A 26,436-nucleotide genomic window follows, 5' to 3' on the forward strand; every position below is an offset into this window, starting at 1 on the left:
CCTTTTGCTCCTTCCATTCTGGAGAGTTGATACTACTTTCTAGAAGCCTGGGAGGACGCACAGTTTCAGCAAGGCCCTGCTGGACTTGGTGCATTTTTTGAGTTTCCATAGGGTCCTGGGGAAGGGTCCCCAGACTATCCCTAGTTTACCAAAACTACAAAGAAAGAACCATGCTGGACAAAAAAGAAAGTTAATCTGAAAGCACCATCCGTGTTTTATCAATACCTTAAAGTTTGAAAAAGGGGGTAAAAGGCTTTAAAAATTTAATCAGTAATTTAGAGTGAAAAAAGCTGGAGGAATGAATAATTACTTTCCTTCATGTAGAAGACATAATGAGTGACTTCCATATGTCGCGCTGTGGACATTGACCCAATGTGAAGCTCAAGGAATGTGAGTCCTCTTTATTTGGTCTCCAATACTCACTTCTTCAATCTACTTTCCAATATTGTAGGCATCTGCTTTACAATATTGACCACTCCAATTTAGTTTCCAATTTTCTGAGCATTTGATCTGCAATATCTGGCTCATCCAGCCTAGTTTCCAATATTCTGGATATGTGAATACCTAGATATTCACAAAACCACTCACACATATAAAATCCAAATACATTTTATTGAACATATTAAAAAAACATATAATAGTCCAGAAAACATGCAGTTTCAGAGAAAAAGCAAGTACAAAAAGGTGGGTGGGCCCCAGGGGGCAATATTAACAGATACAAAATATAAGAGAGCGATTCTCATATATATAACCAGTCTATCATTAGTACATGTACCAAGGTGAAAATGTGCACAAAAATCCAGGTCAGATAAATGTACAGCATAGAGACAGAGCTACCATATATATGTATATAATCATATGCTAATGCACACAGCAAAAAGGGCATAAATATACACAGATATGTGAGTCACACAGGTATAAAAAGTGTAAAAAGACAATTTGTAGAAAGAAAGCTCCCATATAAAGATCTAAAGTCTATTGCAAATACATACAATAAGGAGACATATACAGACACAGATATCTCAACCAAATCCTGTTATTGCTTACCCATAATGTACTGTAGGGACCACCACAACCACTACGACGCGTGTTTCACATACAGTGCTTTCTCAAAGGAGATATGTATCACAACCTCTCTCTAACATGTCTTATATATCTCAGAAGAGCTCCATTTGTTCCAATCCGATGGCTCATGCAGCACAAGTCCCACACCGCAGGTGCACCTTTGTTTTGGCACTCAGTTGCCAGCGCACATCAAGAGAAAGTGTCTCCATGATGCCAGTGACGCTCGCTGGCAACACATTGAGGCCTTCACAATTACCAAATGCTGGGCCTGGTGTGAATGTGCACATGGGTGCCATTTTTATGAAGTCCATAGGAATGGGCCATTTATGTAGTATAAGTAACATCCATTGAAAAAGGATTATGCTGCCATCTAGTGGCTGAAATGTAAAGTGCAGATGGAAAAATTAAAAATGTTAATAAAGGGTAAGGAAGGAATGTACAGAGAAGGGGAAGGGGCAGTGCACAATAATAATATCAAATGTGCAATTAGTGTATGTGTTAAAAAAAATAACACAATTAATACAGTTTGAATATATAAATAAATAAAACTAATGAATGCATAAATGTTTCAAATGTGACAGATATATAAATGAATGATATATAATGTCAAACACGAGACCTAAATATAAAAATAAAGAATATTGAATGAATAGTGCAATACATAATTATTAAAAATATATATAATATATAAAAACATGATAGGAAGAGGGAGGGAAGAGTGGGTAAAAAGGAGGGCAATAGGATGAAAAAGGTGAAAATAGGGGAGGAATCTTTGCATGTCATTATTCTTCTCATCCCAGCGAAGTCTTGAGGACATCTAGGATTATGGATGCAACAAAAATTACAAAAAAAAAAATAAAAGGAGAGACAAATTAAAATCAACAGTTATTAAGCAACAATTATAAATGCAGAGCTACTATAAAAAAGGGGCAAAACTTAATTTCTCATTTAATCCGGCCCAGGGACATTCTTCCTACAGTAGGTCCACTAAGCATCTGGATTCAAGTTTGGCCAAGGTTTATTTCATATTGCCTCCTCTAATACCACAATGGACCCTATCGATACCTCAAACTTTAACCCCTTCACGACATATTTCATATATTTACGTCATATGTTGTGTGCCTGTCTTTGATGTGGGCTCGCACGCATGTAGTCAGCCATAAAGTGCCTCTAACAGCTGCAGCTCTTAACCAATTAGATGCCACTGTCAATTTCTGACAGCGGCATTTATCGTGCATTGGCGAGGTTCATTGGTGCACCCTTGATGTAATCGTGAGGCAAAGATGGGTTATCTTCACAGCCAGGGGTCTGCTGATGAGATGTGCAGAAGATGGCTAACGTACATTTTCTGCACTCTCGGTCATGTGTAGTGCGCCTGTGAAGCCGGAAAGTGTATACCCGGCTTCAGAAACTCAATGATGCTGTTGAATAGAGCTGCACGCATGTGCGAGATTTGCAGGGAGCTGGCAATGACGCCGGCTCTTGGAAATCAAGCAAAAAGGGTCAATTAGTCTGGTCTTAATTAGCATAGGAAAAGCAGTTGTTATAAATACTTTTTTTAAACATGAGTGTAAGTGAATAACATTATAAAAAGCTGGTTAGGCAGGGAATTTAGTGATACATATGTAAATGCTGCTGGGTTGGGAATGAGGACCTGACAGGTTCTCTTTAAATTTTTACTTCTCCTTGCCGTTATAAGAGGAGATTCAGGGAGATCAATAGCCAAAATCGGATCAGTTTTCAAAACAGACAAATGTTTAATTAAGATTTTATGAATCGTATCCCATTCACAATTGAAAGTGGATATAAATCATGTTTTCAAATAATTTTTCTAATTTTTTTTTTGGATGAAGTCAAGAGTTTTTCACCTGATACAGCTATGGCTTTACAGTATCCATTTTTAATTGTCATGTGGCTATTACCTCTATCCAGGAACCTATCTTTCAAGTCCATGGCCTGTTCCTCAAATCTATCATTAGTTGAGTATGTATGTCTCACTCTAAGATACTGGCCAACAGGAATAGCTCTTATAGTAGATTGCATTTGTGCAGAAGAGGAATGCAATATTGAGTTTACAGAAGTCTCTTTTCAATGGATGTCAGTTTCAATTCGACCATCATCCTCAACCACAATTGCAGCATCCAAAAATCCTCCCCAAAACCAGGGGAGGAGTCCTGAGGAGATAATTTGCATATTCCCACTGCATTTTGGGGTAAGTGAAGAGTCTCCGCGAGCTCAAAGAACACTGGATTTTGGCTGTTGGAGCTGAAAAGAGGACATCGGTAAACCAGGGGAGGAGTCCTGAGGAGATAATTTGCATATTCCCACTGCATTTTGGGGTAAGTGAAGAGTCTCCGCGAGCTCAAAGAACACTGGATTTTGGCTGTTGGAGCTGAAAAGAGGACATCGGTAAACCAGGGGAGGAGTCCTGAGGAGATAATTTGCATATTCCCACTGCATTTTGGGGTAAGTGAAGAGTCTCCGCGAGCTCAAAGAACACTGGATTTTGGCTGTTGGAGCTGAAAAGAGGACATCGGTAAACCAGGGGAGGAGTCCTGAGGAGATAATTTGCATATTCCCACTGCATTTTGGGGTAAGTGAAGAGTCTTCGCGAGCTCAAAGAACACTGGATTTTGGCTGTTGGAGCTGAAAAGAGGACATCGGTAAACCAGGGGAGGAGTCCTGAGGAGATAATTTGCATATTCCCACTGCATTTTGAGGTAAGTGAAGAGTCTCCGCGAGCTCAAAGAGCACTGGATTTTGGCTGTTGGAGCTGAAAAGAGGACATCGGTAAACCGCGCGCGTGCATTTTTAAGCTTTTTTTTTTAAGCTTTTTTCACTGTTTTCAGAACATTAACAGTAAGAACATGGAAGAGTCCAGGAGCCATTTGGTGAGCTGCATATCCTGCTACATGTTCACAGACTTGCCAGTGGAAAAGCCAAACTTCACATGCCAGAAATGCAAGCTTGTGTCCCTGTTGGAGGAAAAGTTGCGAAATTTAGAAGAGAGGTTAACTACCTTGAAAATCGTTAAGGAAGGTGAAGAGTTCTTAGACAGAGCAGAATTATCTCTTCATGATTCAGAAAGAGAAGAAATTCGAACTGCACCTGACGAAACAGAGGAATGGAAGCATGTGACCCAGAGAAGCAGGAGGATCGAGAGGCAGTCAGCACCCATACTACTCAAGAACCAGTACCAGGCTCTCACGCAGGAGAACCATGAAGAAATACAGCAAAATAAGACTTTGCCAGCAATGAATAACCTTGTAAGCCCTCAGAATCCTCCTGGATGGAGAAAGAAGAATGTTGTGAAGAAAAAACGGAGAGTGGTGGTCATGGGGGATTCCCTGTTAAGAGGAACAGAGGCCGCTATCTGCAGACCAGACATAACCTCAAGAGAAATGTGCTGTCTTCCAGGAGCAAAAATTAAAGATGTGTCTGACAGGATATCAAGACTCTTCAGACCTACAGATCACTACCCATTCCTGCTAATACATGTGGGGACAAATGACACCGCAAGAAAGGACCTGGAAACCATCTGCAGTGACTTTGAAGACTTAGGCAAGAAAGTGAAAGAATTGGGAGCACAGGTGGTCTTCTCATCCATCATCCCAGTGGATGGCCATGGAACAATGAGGTGGAATAAGATTCTACAGGTGAACAACTGGCTACGTCGATGGTGCCGTCAACAAGGATTTGGATTTCTGGATCACGGAATGAATTACCTATACGATGGACTACTTGCTAGAGATGGGGTGCACCTTACGAAGACTGGAAAACATGTATTTGGAAGTCGCCTTGCTACATTCATCAGGAGAGCTTTAAACTAGAACAATGTGGGAAGGGAAGCAAAAGGCCAGAAAAAGCCATACAGCTGACAAATACTATTGAGATCTCTGCTACTGGAAGTGGAAAAGAAGAACAAAGACAAAACAATTTAAATAATAAAAATATGGGAGGAAGAGAAACCAATCACAAACTAAAATGTTTTTATACAAATGCACAAAGCATGGGCAACAAACAAGGAGAATTGGAACTACTAACGCAGGAAAAGGAATATGATGTCATTGGAATCACTGAAACTTGGTGGGACGATACACATGATTGGAATACAAGGCTAAAAGGATACAACTTATTTGCAAGAAACAGACTTGATAAACGAGGAGGAGGTGTCGCATTGTATGTTAGAAAAGCGTATATCTGCACAGAGATTGAAGCTTCAGAGACTGGGAGTTCTGTGGAAACTGTTTGGGTAAGAATACAAGGAGAGAACAACGGAAAGGACACCATTGTAGGCATTTACTACAGGCCACCTGGGCAAGCTGAAGATATGGATGAACTCTTTATGTATCAAATGACCAAGTTCTCCAAAAAATATGACGTAGTGGTCATGGGAGATTTCAACTATCCAGACATTTGTTGGGAATCTCTCTCAAGTAAAACTAACAGGTCAAGCAACTTCTTATCCTCTCTTGCTGACAACTTTATCTTCCAAAAGGTAGGGGAGAAAACAAGGGGATCTGCTACTTTGGATCTAATCCTTATAAACAGGGAGGAAATGGTTGAGGAGGTAAAGGTGGCTGGGACTCTAGGAGGCAGCGATCATGCTATTATAGAATTTTGGATAACTAGAGGAGGAAGACATGTGAAGACTCAAACTTCAAGGTTAGATTTTAGAAAGGCAGATTTTAAGAGACTCAGAAAGAGAATAGGAGGGATCCAATGGCTGGATGTCCTTAAGTACAAAAATGTCCAGGAAGGATGGGAAATTTTTAAAAATGAGATTCTCAAAGCACAATCGTTAACAATCCCGAAAAGTAGGAAGAATGGGAAGCATTTAAGGAAACCAGGATGGATGAACACAGAACTTAAACACATCCTAATAAGAAAGAAAGAAATGTTTATTAAATGGAAAGAGGGAGGCATATCTAAAGAAGATTATAATGCAGTCTGCAGATCCTGCAGGGCACGTATCAGGTTAGCTAAAGCTGACAATGAATTAAGGCTTGCAAGAGATGTCAAAAGCAATAAAAAAGGATTTTGGGGGTATGTCAAAAGTAAAAGAAAAGTCAAAGATGCTATAGGATTTTTACAGGATGAAAATGGAGAAATGGTAAGAGAGGATGTTGAGAAGGCCGAACTTTTTAATTCCTATTTTGCATCTGTTTTCTCTCAGAAAGAAAATGTAACATCAACTGATCTTCACTGTCCTTTTAAAGGAATAGAGGAATCCAAGTTATCTGTAAACAGAAAGATTGTGAGGGAATATTTAGCTAACATAAATGAGTTCAAGTCTCCAGGTCCAGATGAATTACACCCCAGAGTACTGAAGGAGATCGTAGAAGAAATTTTAGAACCACTCTCCATAATCTTTGAAAATTCTTGGAGAACAGGAGAAGTCCCAGAAGACTGGAGAAGAGCAAATGTTGTTCCTATCTTCAAAAAGGGGAAGAAGGTGGACCCAGGGAACTATAGGCCAGTGAGTCTGACTTCTATACCAGGAAAGATCTTTGAACAAATTATTAAACAACATGTATGTAAGTACATGGATAAGAATGAAGTGATTAACCAGAGTCAGCATGGGTTTGTAACTAACAAGTCATGTCAGACTAACTTAATTTCCTTCTGTGACAGAATCACTGACTGGGTGGATCAGGGAAATGCTGTAGATATAGTATATCTTGACTTCAGCAAAGCATTTGACAAAGTATCTCACACCATCCTTATTGAAAAAATGACCAAGTATGCAATGGACCAGGCAACTGTTAGGTGGATTCATAACTGGCTTAGTGATCGGACTCAAAGGGTGGTTGTAAATGGCTTCACATCCAGCTGGATGAATGTCTCAAGTGGGGTACCACAGGGCTCCGTCCTGGGACCTGTATTGTTCAACATCTTTATCAATGATTTAGATGAAGGAATTGAGGGTAAACTGATTAAATTTGCTGATGACACAAAGCTAGGAGGGATAGCTAATACTAGAGAAGAGAGAGAGAGGATTCAAAAAGACCTAAATAAACTGGAGCAGTGGGCAGCAACCAACAGAATGGTTTTTAACAGGGAAAAATGCAAAGTACTACATCTGGGCAATAAAAATGAAAAAAGCATATACAGAATGGGAGGAATAGAGCTAAGCAACAGTACATGTGAAAAAGACTTAGGTATACTAATAGATCATAGACTGAACATGAGTCAACAGTGTGATGCAGCAGCAAAAAAGGCAAATACAATTCTGGGATGTATTAACAGAAGCATACAGTCTAGATCACGTGAAGTCATTATCGGTCTTTACTCCTGTTTGGTCAGACCTCATCTGGAATACTGTGTACAGTTTTGGGCACCACATTTTAAAAAAGACATAGACAAACTGGAGCAAGTTCAGAGAAGAGCGACCAGAATGGTGACTGGTCTGCAAACCATGTCCTATGAGGAATGGTTGCAGGATTTGGGAATGTTTAGCTTGCAAAAAAGAAGACTGAGAGGAGACTTAATAGCTGTCTACAAATATGTCAAGGGCTGTCACATTGTAGAAGGATCATCTTTATTCTCATTTGCACAAGGAAAGACTAGAAGCAATGGGATGAAACTAAATGGGAGGAGACACAGATTAGATATTAGAAAAAACTTTTTGACAGTTAGGGTGATTAATGAGTGGAACAGGCTGCCACGAGAGGTGGTGAGTTCCCCTTCAATGGACGTCTTCAAACAGAGGCTGGACAGACATCTGTCTGAGATGATTTAGTGAATCCTGCTTTGAGCAGGGGGTTGGACCAGATGACCCAGGAGGTCCCTTCCAACTCTACCATTCTATGATTCTATGAATTCTATCCTTTCTCTATACCACTTATGGGTTAGCCTGATGTTAAAAGGATTAGTATTTAGCTCACACATGAAAGAATCAAGTTCAGTGTCAGAACCCTGCCAAACTACCAATAAATCATCGATCTAGCGAAACCAGCGTTGCACATGGTCACTGGCACATGCCCTATTTCCACAAAAAAATCTGCCTCTCCCAGAACCATAGAAACAGGTTTGTGTACAACGGGGCACATGCACCCCCAGTGCCCTGCTTGTGTAAGTAGTAGCGATCTTTAAATACAAAGAAATTATGTTTCAAGATAAACTCAAGCAGTTCCAATATCAACTTAATTAAAGGGCAATCCAAATTACTCATCTCCATAAAAAAGCATACCGCTCTTAACTGTGTGCTTAAAGGTATTGTCCTAAAAGGGACATATTTCCCCTATTCACAGGATAAATGATAAATATATGATTTCCAAGGGTTCAACTGCTGAGACTTCCACCCATCACCTGAACAATGGTCTCAAAGTTCATCTGTGTGAATGTAATGGTAGATAGTCCTTTAGGCTACCTCCAGTTTCCTGATCAGTTGAAATCTGAGTGATTAATCCCAGAGATCGGCCATTTATCACTGTGATATATTTTGCTTATGGGATTGAAGCATTGAGCACAATAACATTAGTGACATATTACCAGTTTATTTTGTTTTTATTTAGGGGAAATGCTTACTACCTTAAGAAGATAAATAATAATCTACTGACTACATGTATCCTGGAAAGCCATGATTTCATATTAATAAAAATAGAAATGACATTATTTCAAAATATATCATAAATAATCTGGTGCCCTTACATTTAAGAAAGTATTTTTATAAGGGGGAAAAATCCGTGCTTTTAGAATTGTTTGTACGCATTAGATGTGTTTCCTGTTAGCCATCTGATGAAGTGTAAATCATATCCAGCCTGCTTCAGAATACTAACCTGGAGGCACATGGTGTTCTTGCAAATTAAAATGAAAAATCTGAGCAATTGAACACACAGGAAAGCAAAGCATAAAAATAATTAAAAGAACACTTACAGTTTGATGATCTGTTATTTCCACTGGTAAGTTTATTTTTAGTGCAAATATGTCTGCCTTTTTCTGCCTAGACTCTATTGCTGTACTTTTTATACATACATAAAAAGAAGATACATGGAGGGTTTTGTGTGGTAACATTAAAAGAAAGGGCTTGTAAAATGATGCCATGCATCACACAAAGCTCCTCTCATCAAAGGATCGCTCCACAAGGTCAGGATTCCTCTTTGTCAAACGACTGACTGTATTCTGAATGTATTCTGCCTTCAAGATTTTGTTAATGTCGCTATCAACTAATAATCTTTTCTTATAAGGAAGTGTCATGGTTTTCAACTTATTTTTACTAGTGCATTTCATCTACCTGTCTGACTATCAATCTGTATATCTATATACAGTTATATGAAAAAGTTTGGGCACCCCTATTAATCTAAAGCTTAATGTTTTATAAAAATTGGTGTTTTTGCAACAGCTATTTCAGTTTGATATATGTAATAACTGTTGGACACAGTAATGTTTCTGCCTTGAAATGAGGTTTATTGTACTAACAGAAAATGTGCAATCTGCATTCAAACAAAATTTGTCAGGTGCATAAGTATGTGCACCCTTATAATTTTCTTGTTTTAAATACTCCTACCTACTTTTTACAGACTTACTAAAGCACTTTTTTGGTTTTGTAACCTCATTGAGCTTTGAACTTCATAGCCAGGTGTATGCAATCATGAGAAAAGCTACTTAAAGTGGCCACTTGCAAGTTGCTCTCCTGTTTGAATCTCCTCTGAAGAGTGGCATCATGGGCTCCTCAAAACAACTGTCAAATGATCTGAAAACAAAGATTATTCAACATAGTTGTTCAGGGGAAGGATACAAAAAGCTGTCTCAGAGATTTAACCTGTCAGTTTCCACTGTGAGGAACATAGTAAGGAAATGGAAGAACACAGGGACAGTTCTTGTTAAGGCCAGAAGTGGCAGGCCAAGAAAAACATCAGAAAGGCAGAGAAGAAGAATGGTGAGATCAGTCAAGGACAATCCTCAGACCACCTCCAGAGAGCTGCAGCATCAACTTGCTGCAGATGGTGTCACTGTGCATCGGTCAACTATACAACGCACTTTGCACAAGGAGAAGCTGTATGGGAGAGTGATGCGAAAGAAGTCTTTTCTGCAAGCACGCCACAAACAGAGTCGGCTGAGGTATGCAAAAGCACATTTGGAGAAGCCAATTTCTTTTTGGAAGAAGGTCCTGTGGACTTATGAAACCTAGATTGAGTTGTTTGGTCATACAAAAAGGCGTTATGCATGGCGGCAAAAAAAACACAGCATTCCAAGAAAAACACTTGCTACCCACAGTAAAATTTGGGTTCATCATGCTTTGGGGCTGTGTGGCCAATGCCGGCACCGGGAATCTTGTTAAAGTTGAGAGACGCATGGATTCCACTCAGTATCAGCAGATTCTTGACAATAATGTTCAAGACTCAGTGATAAAGTTGAAGTTACGCAGGGGATGGATCTTTCAGCAAGACAATGATCCAAAACACCGCTCCAAATCTACTCAGGCATTCATGCAGAGGAACAATTACAATGTTCTGGAATGGCCATCCCAGTCCCCAGACCTGAATATCATTGAACATCTGTGGGATCATTTGAAGAGGGCTGTCCATGCTCGGCGACCATCAAACTTTACTGAACTGGAATTGTTTTGTAAAGAGGAAAGGTCAAAAATACCTTCATCCAGGATCCATGAACTCATTAAAAGCTACAGGAAGCGACTAGAGGCTGTTATTTTTGCAAAAGGAGGATCTACTAAATATTAATGTCACTTTTCCGGTGAGGTGCCCATACTTATGCACCTGTCAAATTTTGTTTGAATGCAGATTGCACATTTTCTGTTAGTACAATAAACCTCATTTCAAGGCAGAAACATTACTGTGTCCAACAGTTATTACATATATCAAACTGAAATAGCTGTTGCAAAAACACCAATTTTTATAAAACATTAAGCTTAAGATTAATAGGGGTGCCCAAACTTTTTCATATAACTGTATCTATTTGTCTATCTCTCTGTCTATCTCATATCTATTTACTGTATCTATCATCTATCTTTTTACTGTATCTATGTATTTATCTATTTATCTCTATCTAACAACAAGTCATAACATTTAAACAACTGACATAGTCAGGTTATGTGTTGTAAAATGGAAAAGTGGGTAAATACTAGAAATGATCAAATCTAACAGGATTCAATTTCATCAAATTACGTAGATTTTACTGGGAAATTCAATTTGCATTCAAATTTATTCTCCATGAACTGAATGTGCTTTATTATGCTCTGGGGTCTGCAAAGATCCCAGGTAATTATAAATCTAACATGTGGAAAAAAAAATAATAAAAAACAATACTCACTTCACCACCACTGCTTACTGTCCCTCCGTAAGGTCTTTGGCGCTTCTTTTTACCATCATGCACCAAAACCCCGGCATCTTCACACTAGGTCTAGACTTCCGTCTCCAACTAGGCTTGGCATGTGCAGGGATATCCCAGGTCTGGTCGCTGCGGAAGTCCCAACCTTGACTGCCCTAAATAACATCACAGTGCACGTCCTGATGTCGGGGTGCAGTGGCGATAAGAAAAGGCAGCAAAGATCATATGGGAGAAAGTGCAGGGAGGTGAGTGATGAAGTGAGTATTTAAAAAATGTTTAAAGTTTTGTTGGCCATCTACATTTGGCCAATTTGTCATCCAGCCATCATCTTGCTCAATTTGCATTGAATGAGTTACAAAAATATCTGCATTTGGTAAAATATGGATTTTTGTAAAATTCGAGTAGCATTCAATGCCATTCAAACAAATTCACCCAACTCCAGTGGATACCCAAACTGTATGACTAGACAAATAAATCAGAGCATCTCCAAACCCACAGGTCATATATGGTATTCCTGTTATGTATTATTTACCAGAAGTGGTCCAATAAAGGATAATTGCTGATTTGGCTATAAATTCATTGACACCCACAGTACAGTACACAGTGTGCGGTAGCTGTACGCACATCCCGGCACTTTGATTGACAGCTTGCTCTACATAGATACACTGCAGAGCGAGCTGTTAATCAAAGTGCCAGGACGTGCTTTATAGCTGTAATGGTTATTCACAGTTTACTGTATTGTTGGAGATTTGTGATGTAATATATGATCTGGCCAGTAGAAGGCAGCGGAGTGGCCGGAGTTGCAGCACAGGGCTTTGGGAGTTGGTGACTGTTGCTGGGGGAGTTCAAGTAAACAGTGAATCTGTGCATTGTTGGAAAAAGATCTGGATAGAGTGGTGCGACCCTGGATCTGTTTTTGTTGACTCTGGGATGTGTTGTTCGGTTTGACATGAGCCGACTCAGTGAGGACAACCAAGGACACAGCATTTTGGGCTAGGCCACGTGAAGCCTTATTTATAAGGACTTAGAGAAGCCCTGTGTTTGAGAGATTGGCATTTTCTAAGAGGTTCAAGTCAGTGTTTCTTATTATTGGGCACTCAACCCAGCAAGGACAATTCAGTCTCAGGACATACCGGTACCATTTACAACTGAATATAGATGTAAATAACTTTATGGAGATCTAGTTAGTTAGGAGAAAAAGCCTCTTCTGTAAGAGACACTTCAAAAAACAAGCTCTGAGTAGGCAATTACTAAAGTACTGGCACAACAGTATCGTTTTATGGATACAGTGGTGTGAAAAAGTGTTTTCCCCCTTCCTTATTTCTTATTCTTTTGCATATTTGTAACACTTAAATGTTTCAGATCACAAAATAAATTTAAATAATAGACAAAGATAGCAAAAGTAAACACGGAATGCAGTTTTTAAATGAAGGTCTTTATTTTTAAGGGAAAAAGAAATCCAAACCTACAGGACAAAAGAATAAGAAATCAGTTAGGGGGCAAACACTTTTTCACACCACTGTATATGCATAGAAAGGGTTAATCTTGTGTATTTTGCTTGCATATAACTGTTAATTCTGTTAACTGTACCTGTGTATACTCGTAGTCGTGTTATTTAGAGTAACTTCTGTCTTTGTATTTGTTATATATACGCCGTTTATGTTAGAACCCTCCTGTTTGTTTTTTCCATCTTGTGTTTTGTGGTCACGTGACCATCTGCCTTTATATTCCAGCTCCGCCCTTTTGGCTTTGCTGGACTTCAGTGTTGTTTGACTGTTTCTCTAGCCAGGTGCTTCGGTGCCTTTCTCTGTCAGTTCGTTTGGTCCTTCTGGGACCTCTAGTACCTTTGGTCCGTTAATCTTTTGTGTTCTGCAACAATCTTCTCTGTTCAGGAGGTGTCCCATTTTTGTTCCAGTCCTTAGTTCATTTAGGGACTCCTTCCTTTATGCTATAGGTCTTCGTTCAGACTAGCCGAGGACTAAGGCGGGTCTGTTGCAGATCATAACAGTTTACCTACCATCCTTTCCTTTGTTTTGTAAACTGGTTGGTAAATGTTCATATTGTATTATCTAATATTTGTACTTGTCTGCTGATTGTTGCTGTACCCCTCGTCCTGTGGCGGTCCCTCGTCCATGTTTCATCGCCACCGCTCGCTTTGTACTGAGTGGTGACTGTGGCCACTCTGTGCGTGCCCCATGATTGAAAGCTGGCAGATCCCAAGAGGAATAAAGTTCAATTTCTCCCAGTAGCCGTGCTTTCAGTAAGGCTACCATACAGCATTGGAACACTATTAACCTTTAGATTATCTGCAGGCTAATTAGCGTTTGGGTAGATGTCAGGTTTACTCTAAAGTGACTTTGTCAGTACAGAATGACTGTTCAAACCAAGTACAGGCGCTCAGAGCTTCATGGTGGGGTTAAACATTTATATGACCCTTCCCAAATGCTTGTTTTCCATCTATCTCCACTCTTCTCTGGCTCTATGAAGCCAAGTGGCAGGACTTATTTTGAACTGTCCTTCTGAGCTGACAGGGTGCCTTTATGTGAATAGGGATAGGCTACAATACTGAACATTACACATAGATAAGAATGGTTGTTTCCTTTAAAAAAAAAATCTATATTTTTGAATCCCTTTTATAAAAACAAATATGTTTGATCTGTTTGTTAAATATAAATAGTCAATATACGGATGACAAAAATTTCTGCAAACTAAATTGCATGTGACACACTCTTATTATATCTTACACGACCAGTATAACCACCTATATTTACAAGATGTGCACCCAGAATCAGGATCACTGGCTTTTATTTCCCAGCATTTCTCTACATTTCTCAGCCATTGAAAATAAATTAGGTGTTAAACACAATATACACCTCCTTTATTTGCTTCTAAAATTATCTTAATTGTATGTTTATATTGACTAAAAATACTTCCCATTTTACTTACAAGCAGGAGTCTTGTAGACTTGATTTAACTTTACTATATTTCCATGAGAAAATAAATAGGAAAAATTAGCCCTTAACGATTGCTTTGCTAGAGATTAAAATGAACTCACGCTTCGTGGCTTCTCTATATTCCCTGTCTGGAGGTGCATGTACTCACATCATAATTCAAGCAACTTTGATGCCCTCTTATCCTACGCTTTGGGTAATGTAGTATTTTAATACTGCATTATTACAGTGTTTTATGATACATATTTGTCCGGAAGAGAAGTGAATCCTTTATCCATTTTGTACTTTTTATTAGACCAGTGTGAAAATTATTCATAGGTGTTGTTGCTTGATCCATAAATTTGGAATCATCAGATGCGGTATCAGAAAATAAGACTTTTGCTGCAATTATACTTTGCTTCCGATAACCCTTCTTAAAAGTTTATTGTGAAATAAACAGGTAGGAGGATAATTAAAACCGTCACTCAGGCTTCGCTAACAATACCGAAAAAGAGTGAACAATGGATGCTTAAATTATAGAAGGTGACACAAAAGTGGCAGATTTATTACGCACCTTGTAAATGTAAAATTATCTCTGTTTGTTCAGTATAATGTCATGCAGGTTATGCTGTAAAGGTCTTTTTTTTCTAGGGCGAGCCTGGACCAATGGGACTGCCAGGACTTGAAGGTTTCCCAGGGGAGAAGGTATGGGAAACATATTCTTGTTCTACTGTGTTATTGTCTCCCCTGTTTCTTGCAGTTTTTTGTGAAGTGACACATTTCTTTATTCCCTTATGTTAGTGGTTGCTCTTCCCATTTGTATAGTCAATGATGCAGACATATCATAAAAAATATATAAAAAAAAAAATCTTAAACCAATCTTTTAGCTAAGAGTTTAATAGATGTTGTCACCAGGTTTTTGCTACCCCATCTGAGAGAAGCAATATGTATGAGAGACCCTGATTCCAGTGATGTGCCACTTACTGAGCTGCTGGTTGTAGTATTGGTAAAATCACGGTTTTATTCTGCCGCAGATCTACCAGTTCTCTGAATGGTCAGCTATGTATAACCCACCAACACAATTGACTGACAGATTTCTACCAATGTACAGTGCACAGAGAAAGCTGCCAATCAGTGGTGGGGGTGGAGTTATACAGAGATCATAAATATTTTTAACTACCTGACAGCCGGTTTACTTGTCCTCTAGTGATAATCTCCTGCTGATAAAACACTGTTTATGTCAAAACTACAGCAAAAAGCCCAGTAAATGATACTTCACTGGGATCAGTGTATCTGTCTCTATATTATGCTGCTTTTAGTTTAGGTGGCAAAAACCTGGTCACAGATACCCTTTAAAGAAAGTTAGAAAGCAGTAACTAAATTCGGTATTTTCATCATCATATCACACCCTCCTATGGCCTGTGTATGACAAGTAGCTGCAAGCCTTGATGACTCTGATACAGACAGATGGATAGGTATAATTATACATGAGAGTGAACTGATCATTATTTTGTACATATGTGATAAGATTTTAACTAAAGTAAAATAGTTACTGCTAAGGCTGAACCTAAATGGGGATTCCATTAACAAGACATTATCAACTATCCAAATGATGAGTGATAACATCTAGACAACTTGCAGACTGCAATGACACCAAAAATCACCAGAATGGTGAACTTTTGTCCCCTGTTTTAATGGACTGTCAGTGCGCATACTTGAATGCTGCCCCAGTCATTCTATATAGGACTGCCAGAAATGGCCGAGCATACTTCTAGTTACAAAAATACTTTTTTAGGAACTTGCAAAAACTTTGTTTATGTAAATATTCATTCAATGCTTTTATGTCTATATCTGTAATTGCAGTGTTGACATATCCTTAAGATATTTTATTATTCATCCACTGCATACATACAGTGCATTGTGAAAGTATTTGGCCCCCTTGAACTTTTCTACCTTTTGCCACATATCTGGCTTCAAACATAAAGATATAAAATTCTAATTTTTTGGGAAGAATCAACAACAAGTGGGACACAATCGTGAAGTGGAACGAAATTTATTGGATACTTTAAACTTTTTTAACAAATTAAAAACTGAAAAGTTAGGCGTGCAATATAATTCGGCCCCCTTGAGTTAATACTTTGTAGTGCCACCTTTTGCTGCTATTACAGCTGCAAGTCACTTGGGGTATGTTTCTATCAGTTTTGCACATTGAGAGGCTGAAATTCTTCCCATTCTTCCTTGCAAAACAGCTCGAGCTGATTGAGGTAGGATGGAGGGCATTTGTGAACAGCAGTTTTCAGCTCTTTCCACAGATTCTCGATTGGATTCAGGTCTGGACTTTGACTTGGCCATTCTAACACCTGGATACGTTTATTTTTGAACCATTCCATTGTAGATTTTGCTTTATGTTTGGGATCATTGTCTTGTTGGAAGATAAATCTCCGTCCCAGACTCAGGTCTTTTGCAGACTCCAACAGGTTTTCTTCCAGAATGGTCCTGTATTTGGCTCTGTCCAACTTCCCATCAATTTTAACCATCTTCCCTGTCCCTGCTGAAGAAAAGCAGGTCCAAACCATGATGCTGCCACCACCATGTTTGACCGTGGGGATGGTGTTTTGAGTGTGATGAGCTGTGTTGCTTTTACACCAAACATTTCGTTTTGCATTGTGGTCAAAAAGTTCAATTTTGGTTTCATCTGACCAGAGAACCTCATTCCACATGTTTGGTGTGTCTCCCAGGTGGCTTGTGGCAAACTTCAAATGAGACTTTTTATGGATATCTTTGAGAAATGGCTTTCTTCTTGCCACTCTTCCATAAAGGCCAGATTTGTGCAGTGTACGACTGATTGTTGTCCTATGGACAGACTCTCCCACTTCAGCTGTAGATCTCTGCAGTTCATCCAGAGTGATCATGGGCCTTTTGGCTGCATCTCTGATCAGTCTTCTCCTTGTTCGGGATGAAAGTTTAGAGGGACGGCTGGGTCTTGGTAGATTTGCAGTGGTCTGATACTCCTTCCATTTCAATATGATCGCTTGCACAGTGCTCCTTGAGATGTTTAAAACTTGGGAAATATTTTTGTATCCAAATCTGGCTTTAAACTTCGCCACAACAGTATCTCGGACCTGCCTGGTGTGTTCCTTGGTCTTCATGATGCTCTCTGCACTTGAAACGGAACCCTGAGACTATCACAGAGCAGGTGCATTTATACGGAGACTTGATTACACACAGGTGGATTCTATTTATCATTACCCGTCATTTAGGACAACATTGGATCATTCAGAGATCCACACTGAACTTCTGCACTGAAAGTTAAGGGGCCGAATAATATTGCACGCCCCACTTTTCAGTTTTTAATTTGTTAAAAAAGTTTAAAATATCCAATAAATTTCGTTCCACTTCACAATTGTGTCCCACTTGTTGATTCTTCCCAAAAAAATTAGAATTTTATATCTTTATGTTTGAAGCCAGAAATGTGGCAAAAGGTAGAAAAGTTCAAGGGGGCCAAATACTTTCACAAGGCACTGTATCTGAAGAAAAGCATATTCATCGATGATTGTCACTTTCAATTTGCTAGGCAATGCTTAACAATTCTATACAATAATTATGATAAAAAGCAGATAAAATGTAATAAAGATTTTACAACTGTTAGCTGCCAAACTTATAGAGAATGGTAAATCTCAAAGCAAGGCCACTGAACAATTTCTCACAAATAGAGCACTGAACCAAAATTGATAAAATCTTCAAGAAGTTCTGTCAGATGAGATTAGAATATCAGATAAGATAATGCGCTAGAGCAACAGAATTATCACATCCAGTCAACATGTTTCATGAGCTAATTGAAGAAGAGTTCGTATTTGTAAGTCAACCAGTAGTTGAATGTCTCCTGAGAGATGGTGGACAACATGGAAAATTACCATGGAAAAAGTAGTTCAGTTCGAAAAATGAAAAGTAAAGCAAAATACAGAAATGTGCTGTGCTCTGATCAGATCAGGACAAGGTTTGGAATGACACGTTGTGATGCTGAACATGTATTTAAGGCTAGGGCTACATGGCGACATGTGTCACGCGAAACTGAAATTGCTGTGTCGCATTGCGACATATCTAATGATTTCCTATGGTGTCTCACTGCAACCTCCTGTGACTGTGGCAAAGAGATGCGAATGTTTCCAAATGTGTTGAAGTTTCTGTCACTGCTTGTAAGTCGCACGAGATACGCTTGCCATAAGCTTCAATATGATAATAATAATAATCTTTATTTTTATAGCGCTTTACATACATAATCATCACTGTCCCCATTTTGGCTCACAATCTAAATTCCCTATCAGATGCTTTGGAGTGTGGGAGGAAACCCACGCAAACACAGGGAGAACATACAAACTCCTTGCAGATGTTGTCCTTGGTGGGATTTGAACCCAGGACCCCAGTGCTGCAAGGCTGCAGTGCTAACCACTGTGCCACCGTGCTGCCTATGCAAGTCATATGAGACTGAGTCATACATTCAATTTCTCTGCAATGCGGCCATTTTTTGCAGAAAATTCAGAGCTGTAATATAATCGCATGGCAGTAAGTAACACAGATGTTTTTACATATTGACACATGGCCCTAACCTAAAGGGTTATTCCCATGTTCTTAAATGTGTAAAATTGCATAGAGCTCGTCAATACAAGAAACTTTGCAATTTACTTGTTATCTAAATTCTTGCCTTAATCTAAACATATATACCTTTTAGATAGTATACACAGTGAAATGTGAAGGCAGATTTTTCATGACTGGAGATAGATAGATAGATAGATAGATAGATAGATAGATAGATAGATAGATAGATAGATAGATAGACAGACAGACAGACAGACAGACAGACATATAGAAACGTAAAAAAATACTCATTCATATTCAGTATCAATAATCATGAACTGAAATAAGAATTGAAAATAAAATCAGACATATTTTTTCCTGAGGCCATCCCAAAAGCTACATATTATGACCTGGGGGCTCCTATAAGGTACAGACACCTACTTATTTAATCCATTTTAATTTACCTTGCAGTATTCAGAGCATATCTGCCACTGTACAAGTCTACATTTTAATGGAGCGCATACATCGCAAGAGTACCTTTGGCATGTTAAATTGATTCACAACTGCCTTCCTTCCCCTGAGGTTCACTTATCCTCATGCAATAATGTTTACATATGTGTAGAACAAAGACATAATAGAGGATTCAGACTGGAGAAATTAGAAGTGTCAGCTGGATTAGCTAATGAATTATATTCTTGACTAAGCAATAACAAAATGTATAAGACAAACTGCTGTTCTTTGAGCCATAAATATATCATTTGTCTCTCTTGTTTCATAAATAAGGCATGCTCTGGATTGCTAAACTGGATTGTGTATATTATTTGTGTCCTAGGGAGATCGAGGACAAATTGGTCCACCGGGAATTGCTGGGATACCAGTGAGTAGTTTTGGCAGCTTTTACAATTCAATAGTGAGCAATGCAGAAAACAAATATAAATTACAATTACTGTATTATGCTGCTATATTGTGCAAAATATACATTGTTAAAATATATGTCTAGTTATTTTATTTTGTAGAGTTTATGACCTTAAATTTATTTCACTCAATTCAATGAAAACTGCCGCCTGAACACATAAGAGAGGCACGAAATATGAAATATTTTGCTATTTTATTAGCTTGGATTTGAATGTAATAGTCGCACTTCAGTGTTCTAACATAACATATCCTCCAAAGTGCCTCAATTCTGTATGTTTAAGTTTCTGTCAATATCTGAATGTCCAATATCTACACATTGTAATTAATTTTAAATATAGTAATAGCCTGATACAATTCATTCTTTGTGTTTGTTCAGTTAATGGGAAATTTAGTATTGATTTCTGGATTTATTGTTTTAGTATTTCAGTCACTAGTTATTTACATAGTAAGTGTTCATTTATTGAACTGAAATTAATCTTTGTTTCACTGCTGTGTCCTACGTAGAGGATGTCTTAAACACTCAATGGGCCTAGATAGTTCCTTTACATCATTGTCGTTTCTTTCTCTATGCCTTAATTAGAACATTTCCCTCAGTCTTCCACATCATTCTTCTCTGCCAGCTATTCTAATGACATTTATGTCCTATCATATCTGTTCACATCATCTTTAGCAATCATGTGTGATAAAAATATTAAAATTTCTGAAAGACTTGGACAACCTTAGGTGGTCTTGGCTGATGCCGGACAGTTGGAGCTAATTAGTTGACTCTTAGATGCTGCAGTGAATCATAACTCTGGCATCTAAACAATCAGACAGAAAGGAGGCTGCTTCCGTCACCTCATTGCCCTCCTCCCCAGTAGAGTACTGATGTTTGGTCATGCTAGTACTCTAAGTCTGAATATCCTGTACCTATTATATGAACATATGACCACTGCAGCCAATCCACTGCAACAACGCATTAGGCAGAACTGAGGCCAATAATTGGCTGCAAATATTCGTCCCAACTGAAAGAATAATTTAGAAGACCAGCTTTATAACAAAAGCTTCATATGTATTGGCATATGATTGATTTATTTTTTTAGAGCCTACTTCATGGTTATTTAACCCCTTAATAACATCTGACGTACTAATACACGTCTGTGCCCTGGGACTTAAGAGCCAGACCCGTATTAGTACGTCATCGCGATCGCGCGCGCACACAGGCTGTGCGGGCGCGATCGCCGCCGGGTGTCAGCTGATTGTCACAGCTGACACCCGGTACTATGTGCAGGGAGCGGTCCTGCACCGTTCCCAGCACATTAACCCCCGCGATGCTGCGATCGAAGTCGATCGCGGCATTGCGGGGGCAAGGGGAGGTGATCGCCGATACTCACCTCCTCTTCCGGCTTCCAGCGCAGTCTGCAAAGGCTTCCCGGGTGTTGCCATGACGACCCGATGTCGTCATGACAACATCCGGGTCACCAGAGAGCAGGAAGATTGCTTGGACATGCGCAGTGCATCTCCAAGCAATCTTCACACTGTGCACTTCTGACAGCCTTCATGGCATAGGGATGGTGCTCCATTCCTATGCCATGCAGGCAGGCGATCAGAGAAAAAAAAGTGAAAGTCCCAGAGTGGGACAAAGTAATAAAGTGTATAAACTGTGTGAAAGTGGAAAAAAAAAAAAAAATGTGCAAAAATATTATAAAAAAAATAAAAAAAATAATACACCAAAAATAAAAATATAATGTACCCATCAATAAATATTATTATAAAAAAAATATAAAAAAAACAATAAAAGTACACATATTTGGTATCGCCGCGTCCGGAACAACCTGACCTATAAAACTGTCCCACTAGTTAACCCCTTCAGTGAACACGGTAAAAAAAAAAAAAAAAACCCGAAGCAAAAAACAATGCTTTATCACCATACCGCCAAACAAAAAGTGGAATAACACGCGATCAAAAAGACGCATATAAATAAAAATGATACCGCTGAAAACGTCATCTCGTCCCGCAAAAATCAAGCCACCAAACAGCTCCATCAGCCGAAAAATAAAAAAGTTATAGCTCTCAGAATAAAGCGATACTAAAAAATATTTTTTTCTATAAAATAGCTTTTATTGTGTATAAGCGCCAAAACATAGAAAAATGATACAAATGTGGTACCGCTGTAAATGTACTGACCCGAAGAATAAAGCTACCTCATCAATTTTACCACACGCGGAACAGAATAAAAAAAAACAAAAAAAAAACAATTCCTGAATTGTTGGTTTTTGTTTATTCTGCCTCCCAAAAAACGGAATAGAAAGCGATCAAAAAATGTCACGTGCCTGAAAATGGCACCAATAACAACGTCAAGTCATACCGCAAAAAACGAGCTGTCACATGACTGTCTGCCAAAATCTGGAAAAATTATAGCTCTCAAAATATGGCGATGCAAAAACTAGATTTTACAAAAAATGCGTCTTTTAGTGTGTGACAGCGGTCAGTCATAAATACCCCATATGATTCTGGCATTGCTGTAATCACACCGACCCGAAGAATAAAGTCGTCTAATCACTTATACCGCACAAGGAACGGCGTCAAAAATAAACTCTTGGGTTAGGATTGGGCTAGGGTTAGGACTGGGTTTGGGGCTAGGGTTGTGCTGGGGCTAGGGTTGTGCTGGGGCTAGGGTTGTGCTGGGGCTAGGGTTGTGCTAGGGTTAGGGCTGGGGTTGGGATTTTTTTCAAAAGTAAGAAAAAAAGATGACGATATGGCGACTAGTGTTGAGAGCAAGTGCTCGCTACTTGAGTTTGCATCGTGTGCTCTGGTATGCATTGAGTATCGTGGGTATTTGAGTGACATGCTCGAGTTTCTGCCCCATATGCTTCGCGGCCAAAAAACTTTACGGGGATTGCCTGCCATGCACGAGCGATCCCCGCATGTTTTTTTTTGGGTGTCTAATAACCGTGAAACATGCGGAGCAGGGACTCGAGCATGTCACTCGAGCACACGCTGTACATGGTGCATACCTGAGTACCCGATGCAAACTCAAGTAGCGAGCACTTGCGCTCAAGAATAATGACAACTTATTCAATATGATGACCTAATGTAAACAAATTCTGTGCCGTACCTCTGGGTTCAAAATGTTCACTATACACCTTAATAAAATCCTTGAGGGGTATAGTTTGGACACTTGTGGGGAGCTCCACTGTTTAGGCACATCACGGGCTCTCCAAACACGACATGGTGTCCGCTAACAAATTGAATGGAAAATCGGCTCAAATTGTTAGCGGACGCCATGTTGCGTTTGAGAGCCCCTGTGTGCCCAAACATTGGAGCTCCCCCACAAGTGACCCCATTTTGGAAACTAGACCCCCCAAGGCACCTATCTAGATGCATAGTGAGCACTTGGAATCCCCAGGTGCTTCACAAATTGATTCGTAAAAATGAAAAAGTGAAAAAAAAAAACACTTTTTCATTTTTATGAATCAATTTGTGAAGCACCTGGGGTTCCAAGTGCTCACTATGAATCTAGATAGGTGCCTTGGGGGGTCTAGTTTCCAAAATGGGGTCACTTGTGGGGGAGCTCCAATGTTTGGGCACGCAGGGACTCTCTAAATGCAACATGGTATCCGCTAACAAATTGAATGGAAAATCGGCTCAAATTGTTAGCGGACACCACATTGCGTTTGGAGAGCCCCTATGTGCCCAAACTTTGGAACTCCCCCACAAGTGACCCCATTTTGGAAACTAGACCCCCCAAGGCACCTTTCTAGATGCATAGTGAGCACTTGGAACCCCCAGGTGCTTCACAAATTGATTCGTAATAATGAAAAAGTGAAAAAAAAAACACTTTTTCATTTTTATGAATCAATTTGTGAAGCACCTGGGGTTCCAAGTGCTCACTATGAATCTGGATAGGTGCCTTGGGGGGTCTAGTTTCCAAAATGGGGTCACTTGTGGGGGAGCTCCAATGTTTGGGCACACAGGGACTCTCCAAATGCAACATGATATCCGCTAACAAATTGTCTGCTCAAATTGTTAGCGGATATCATGTTGCATTTGGAGAGTCCCTGTGTGCCCAAACATTGGAGCTCCCCCACAAGTGACCCCATTTTGGAAACTAGACCCCCCAAGGCACCTATCTAGATGCATAGTGAGCACTTGGAACCCCTAGGTGCTTCACAAATTGATTCGTAAAAATGAAAAAGTGTTTTTTTTTTCACTTTTTCATTATTACGAATCAATTTGTGAAGCACCTGGGGGTTCCAAGTGCTCACTATGCATCTAGAAAGGTGCCTTGGGGGGTCTAGTTTCCAAAATGGGGTCACTTGTGGGGGAGCTCCAAAGTTTGGGCACAGAGGGGCTCTCCAAACGCAATGTGGTGTCCGCTAACAATTTGAGCCGATTTTCCATTCAATTTGTTAGCGGATACCATGTTGCATTTAGAGAGTCCCTGTGTGCCCAAACATTGGAGCTCCCCCACAAGTGACCCCATTTTGGAAACTAGACCCCCCAAGGCACCTATCTAGATTCATAGTGAGCACTTGGAACCCCTAGGTGCTTCACAAATTGATTCGTAAAAATGAAAAAGTGTTTTTTTTTTCACTTTTTCATTATTACGAATCAATTTGTGAAGCACCTGGGGGTTCCAAGTGCTCACTATGCATCTAGAAAGGTGCCTTGGGGGGTCTAGTTTCCAAAATGGGGTCACTTGTGGGGGAGCTCCAAAGTTTGGGCACAGAGGGGCTCTCCAAACGCAATGTGGTGTCCGCTAACAATTTGAGCCGATTTTCCATTCAATTTGTTAGCGGATACCATGTTGCATTTAGAGAGTCCCTGTGTGCCCAAACTTTGGAGCTCCCCCACAAGTGACCCCATTTTGGAAACTAGACCCCCCAAGGCACTTATCTAGATGCATAGTGAGCAGTTGGAACCCCCATGTGCTTCACAAATTGATTCGTAACAATGAAAAAGTGTTTTTTTTTTCCACTTTTTCATTTTTACGAATCAATTTGTGAAGCACCTGGGGGTTGCAACTGCTCACTATGCATCTAGATAGGTGCCTTGGGGGGTCTAGTTTCCAAAATGGGGTCACTTGTGGGGGAGCTCCAATGTTTGGGCACACAGGGGCTCTCTAAACGCAACATGGTGTCCGCTAATTATTCAAGCAAATTTTACAATCAAAAAGTCAAATGGCGCTCCTTCCCTTCCGAGCCCTACAGTGCGCCCAAACAGTGTTTTTTCCCCAAATATTAGGTATCTGCGTGCCCAGGGGAAATTGCACAACAAATTTTGCGGTCCATTTTTTCTTGTTACCCCTGTGAAAATAAAAAAAATTGGGTCTAAAGTAACATTTTTGTGAAAAAAGTTAAATGTTCATTTTTTTCTTCCACATTCAAAAAATTCCTATGAAGCACCTGAAGGGTTAATAAAGTTCTTGAATGTGGTTTTGAGCACCTTGTGGGGTGCAGTTTTTAGAATGGTGTCACTTTTGGGTATTTTCTGTCAAAAAGACCTCTCAAAGTGACTTCAAATGTGATGTGGTCCCTAAAAAAATGGTTTTGTAAATTTTGTTGGAAAAATGAGAAATTGCTGGTCAACTTTTAACCCTTATAGCTCCCTAACAAAAAAAAAATTTGGTTCCAAAATTGTGCTGATGTAAAGTAGATATGTGGGAAATGTAATTTATTAACTCTTTTGTGTGACATATCGCTCTGATTTCAGGGCTTAAAAATTCAAATTTTGAAAATTGCAAAATTTTCAAAATTTTCGCCAAATTTCCGTTTTTTTCACAAATAAACGCAAGTGATATCGAAGAAATTTTTCCACAATAATGAAGTAGAATATGTAACGAAAAAACAGTCTCAGAATCAGGGGGATCCGTTGAAGCGTTCCAGAGTAATTACCTCATAAAGTGACAGTGGTCAGAATTGTAAAAATTGGCCCGGTCATTAACGTGCAAACCACCCGCGGGGCTTAAGGGGTTAAGAAAATCAAAAGTGGAAACCCCCTTTAAACCTTAAAACCCCCCTTTCGTTTATGTTTCGATATCTGGTCTATAAAAATACAATCTGTGAAATCCTTTCTCCCCAAAAGGATTGTTTTATCTGGGCATATGTATTTCATAGGTTCTACTGCTTGAGACATCGCTCTATGAGGAAAAGCAAAGAGTAGCTCCCATGTCTGGGAGACATAACAAAAACATGAACTACAGAATAACTCATTAATTTGAATAATAATGGAATATGACTACTTTTACTATACCATAAATGGTTATTTGCAGATTTCCACATTCAATCTATAGGATTTTGAGCAGCCTGACCTAGGTTGACATGTCAGATATGTGTAGAAAGCACACTTTAGGCTATATATAGATTATTTGGTCTACTGAACACAGTATTTCTAGCTCGTTATTAGAATGTATCATAAGTGCATGAATTTGGGCTATGACTGGAATAATTATTCCAATCAAGTCAGCAAATATATTACTTAGTTTGGAAAAATTGATAATTTAATATAGGACGTGGTAGTTGTAGCAATATATATATATATATAAATTCTGTTTTTCTTGATGCTCTGCTTTTTCATTTCGTTGGGCTTTGACTGCTATTTATCCTGTTGACTGGGCGACAAGAGTTTGCCGTAAAAGCTTGTTTTGAAGATTTTCTAGTAGAGGTTCATAGGTTATTTG

General features: G+C 39.3%; 1 protein-coding gene across 3 annotated transcripts in view; it reads left to right on the forward strand.

The window, feature by feature from the left end:
• Positions 1–26,436, forward strand: part of COL19A1 (collagen type XIX alpha 1 chain) — a 1,587,177-nt gene that overhangs the window by 1,327,470 nt on the left and 233,271 nt on the right. For all 3 annotated transcript variants that reach the window (XM_073675502.1, XM_073675503.1, XM_073675504.1), the window contains exons 42-43: positions 14,937–14,990; positions 19,693–19,737. In XM_073675502.1, coding sequence (XP_073531603.1) covers positions 14,937–14,990; positions 19,693–19,737 — 99 coding nt within the window. The remainder of the gene's footprint in view (positions 1–14,936; positions 14,991–19,692; positions 19,738–26,436) is intronic.

The sequence above is a fragment of the Phyllobates terribilis genome, unplaced genomic scaffold (assembly GCF_046119375.1).
Source record: "Phyllobates terribilis strain yellow unplaced genomic scaffold, ASM4611937v1 Scaffold_3__8_contigs__length_932513732, whole genome shotgun sequence".
Classification (NCBI taxonomy): domain Eukaryota; kingdom Metazoa; phylum Chordata; class Amphibia; order Anura; family Dendrobatidae; genus Phyllobates; species Phyllobates terribilis.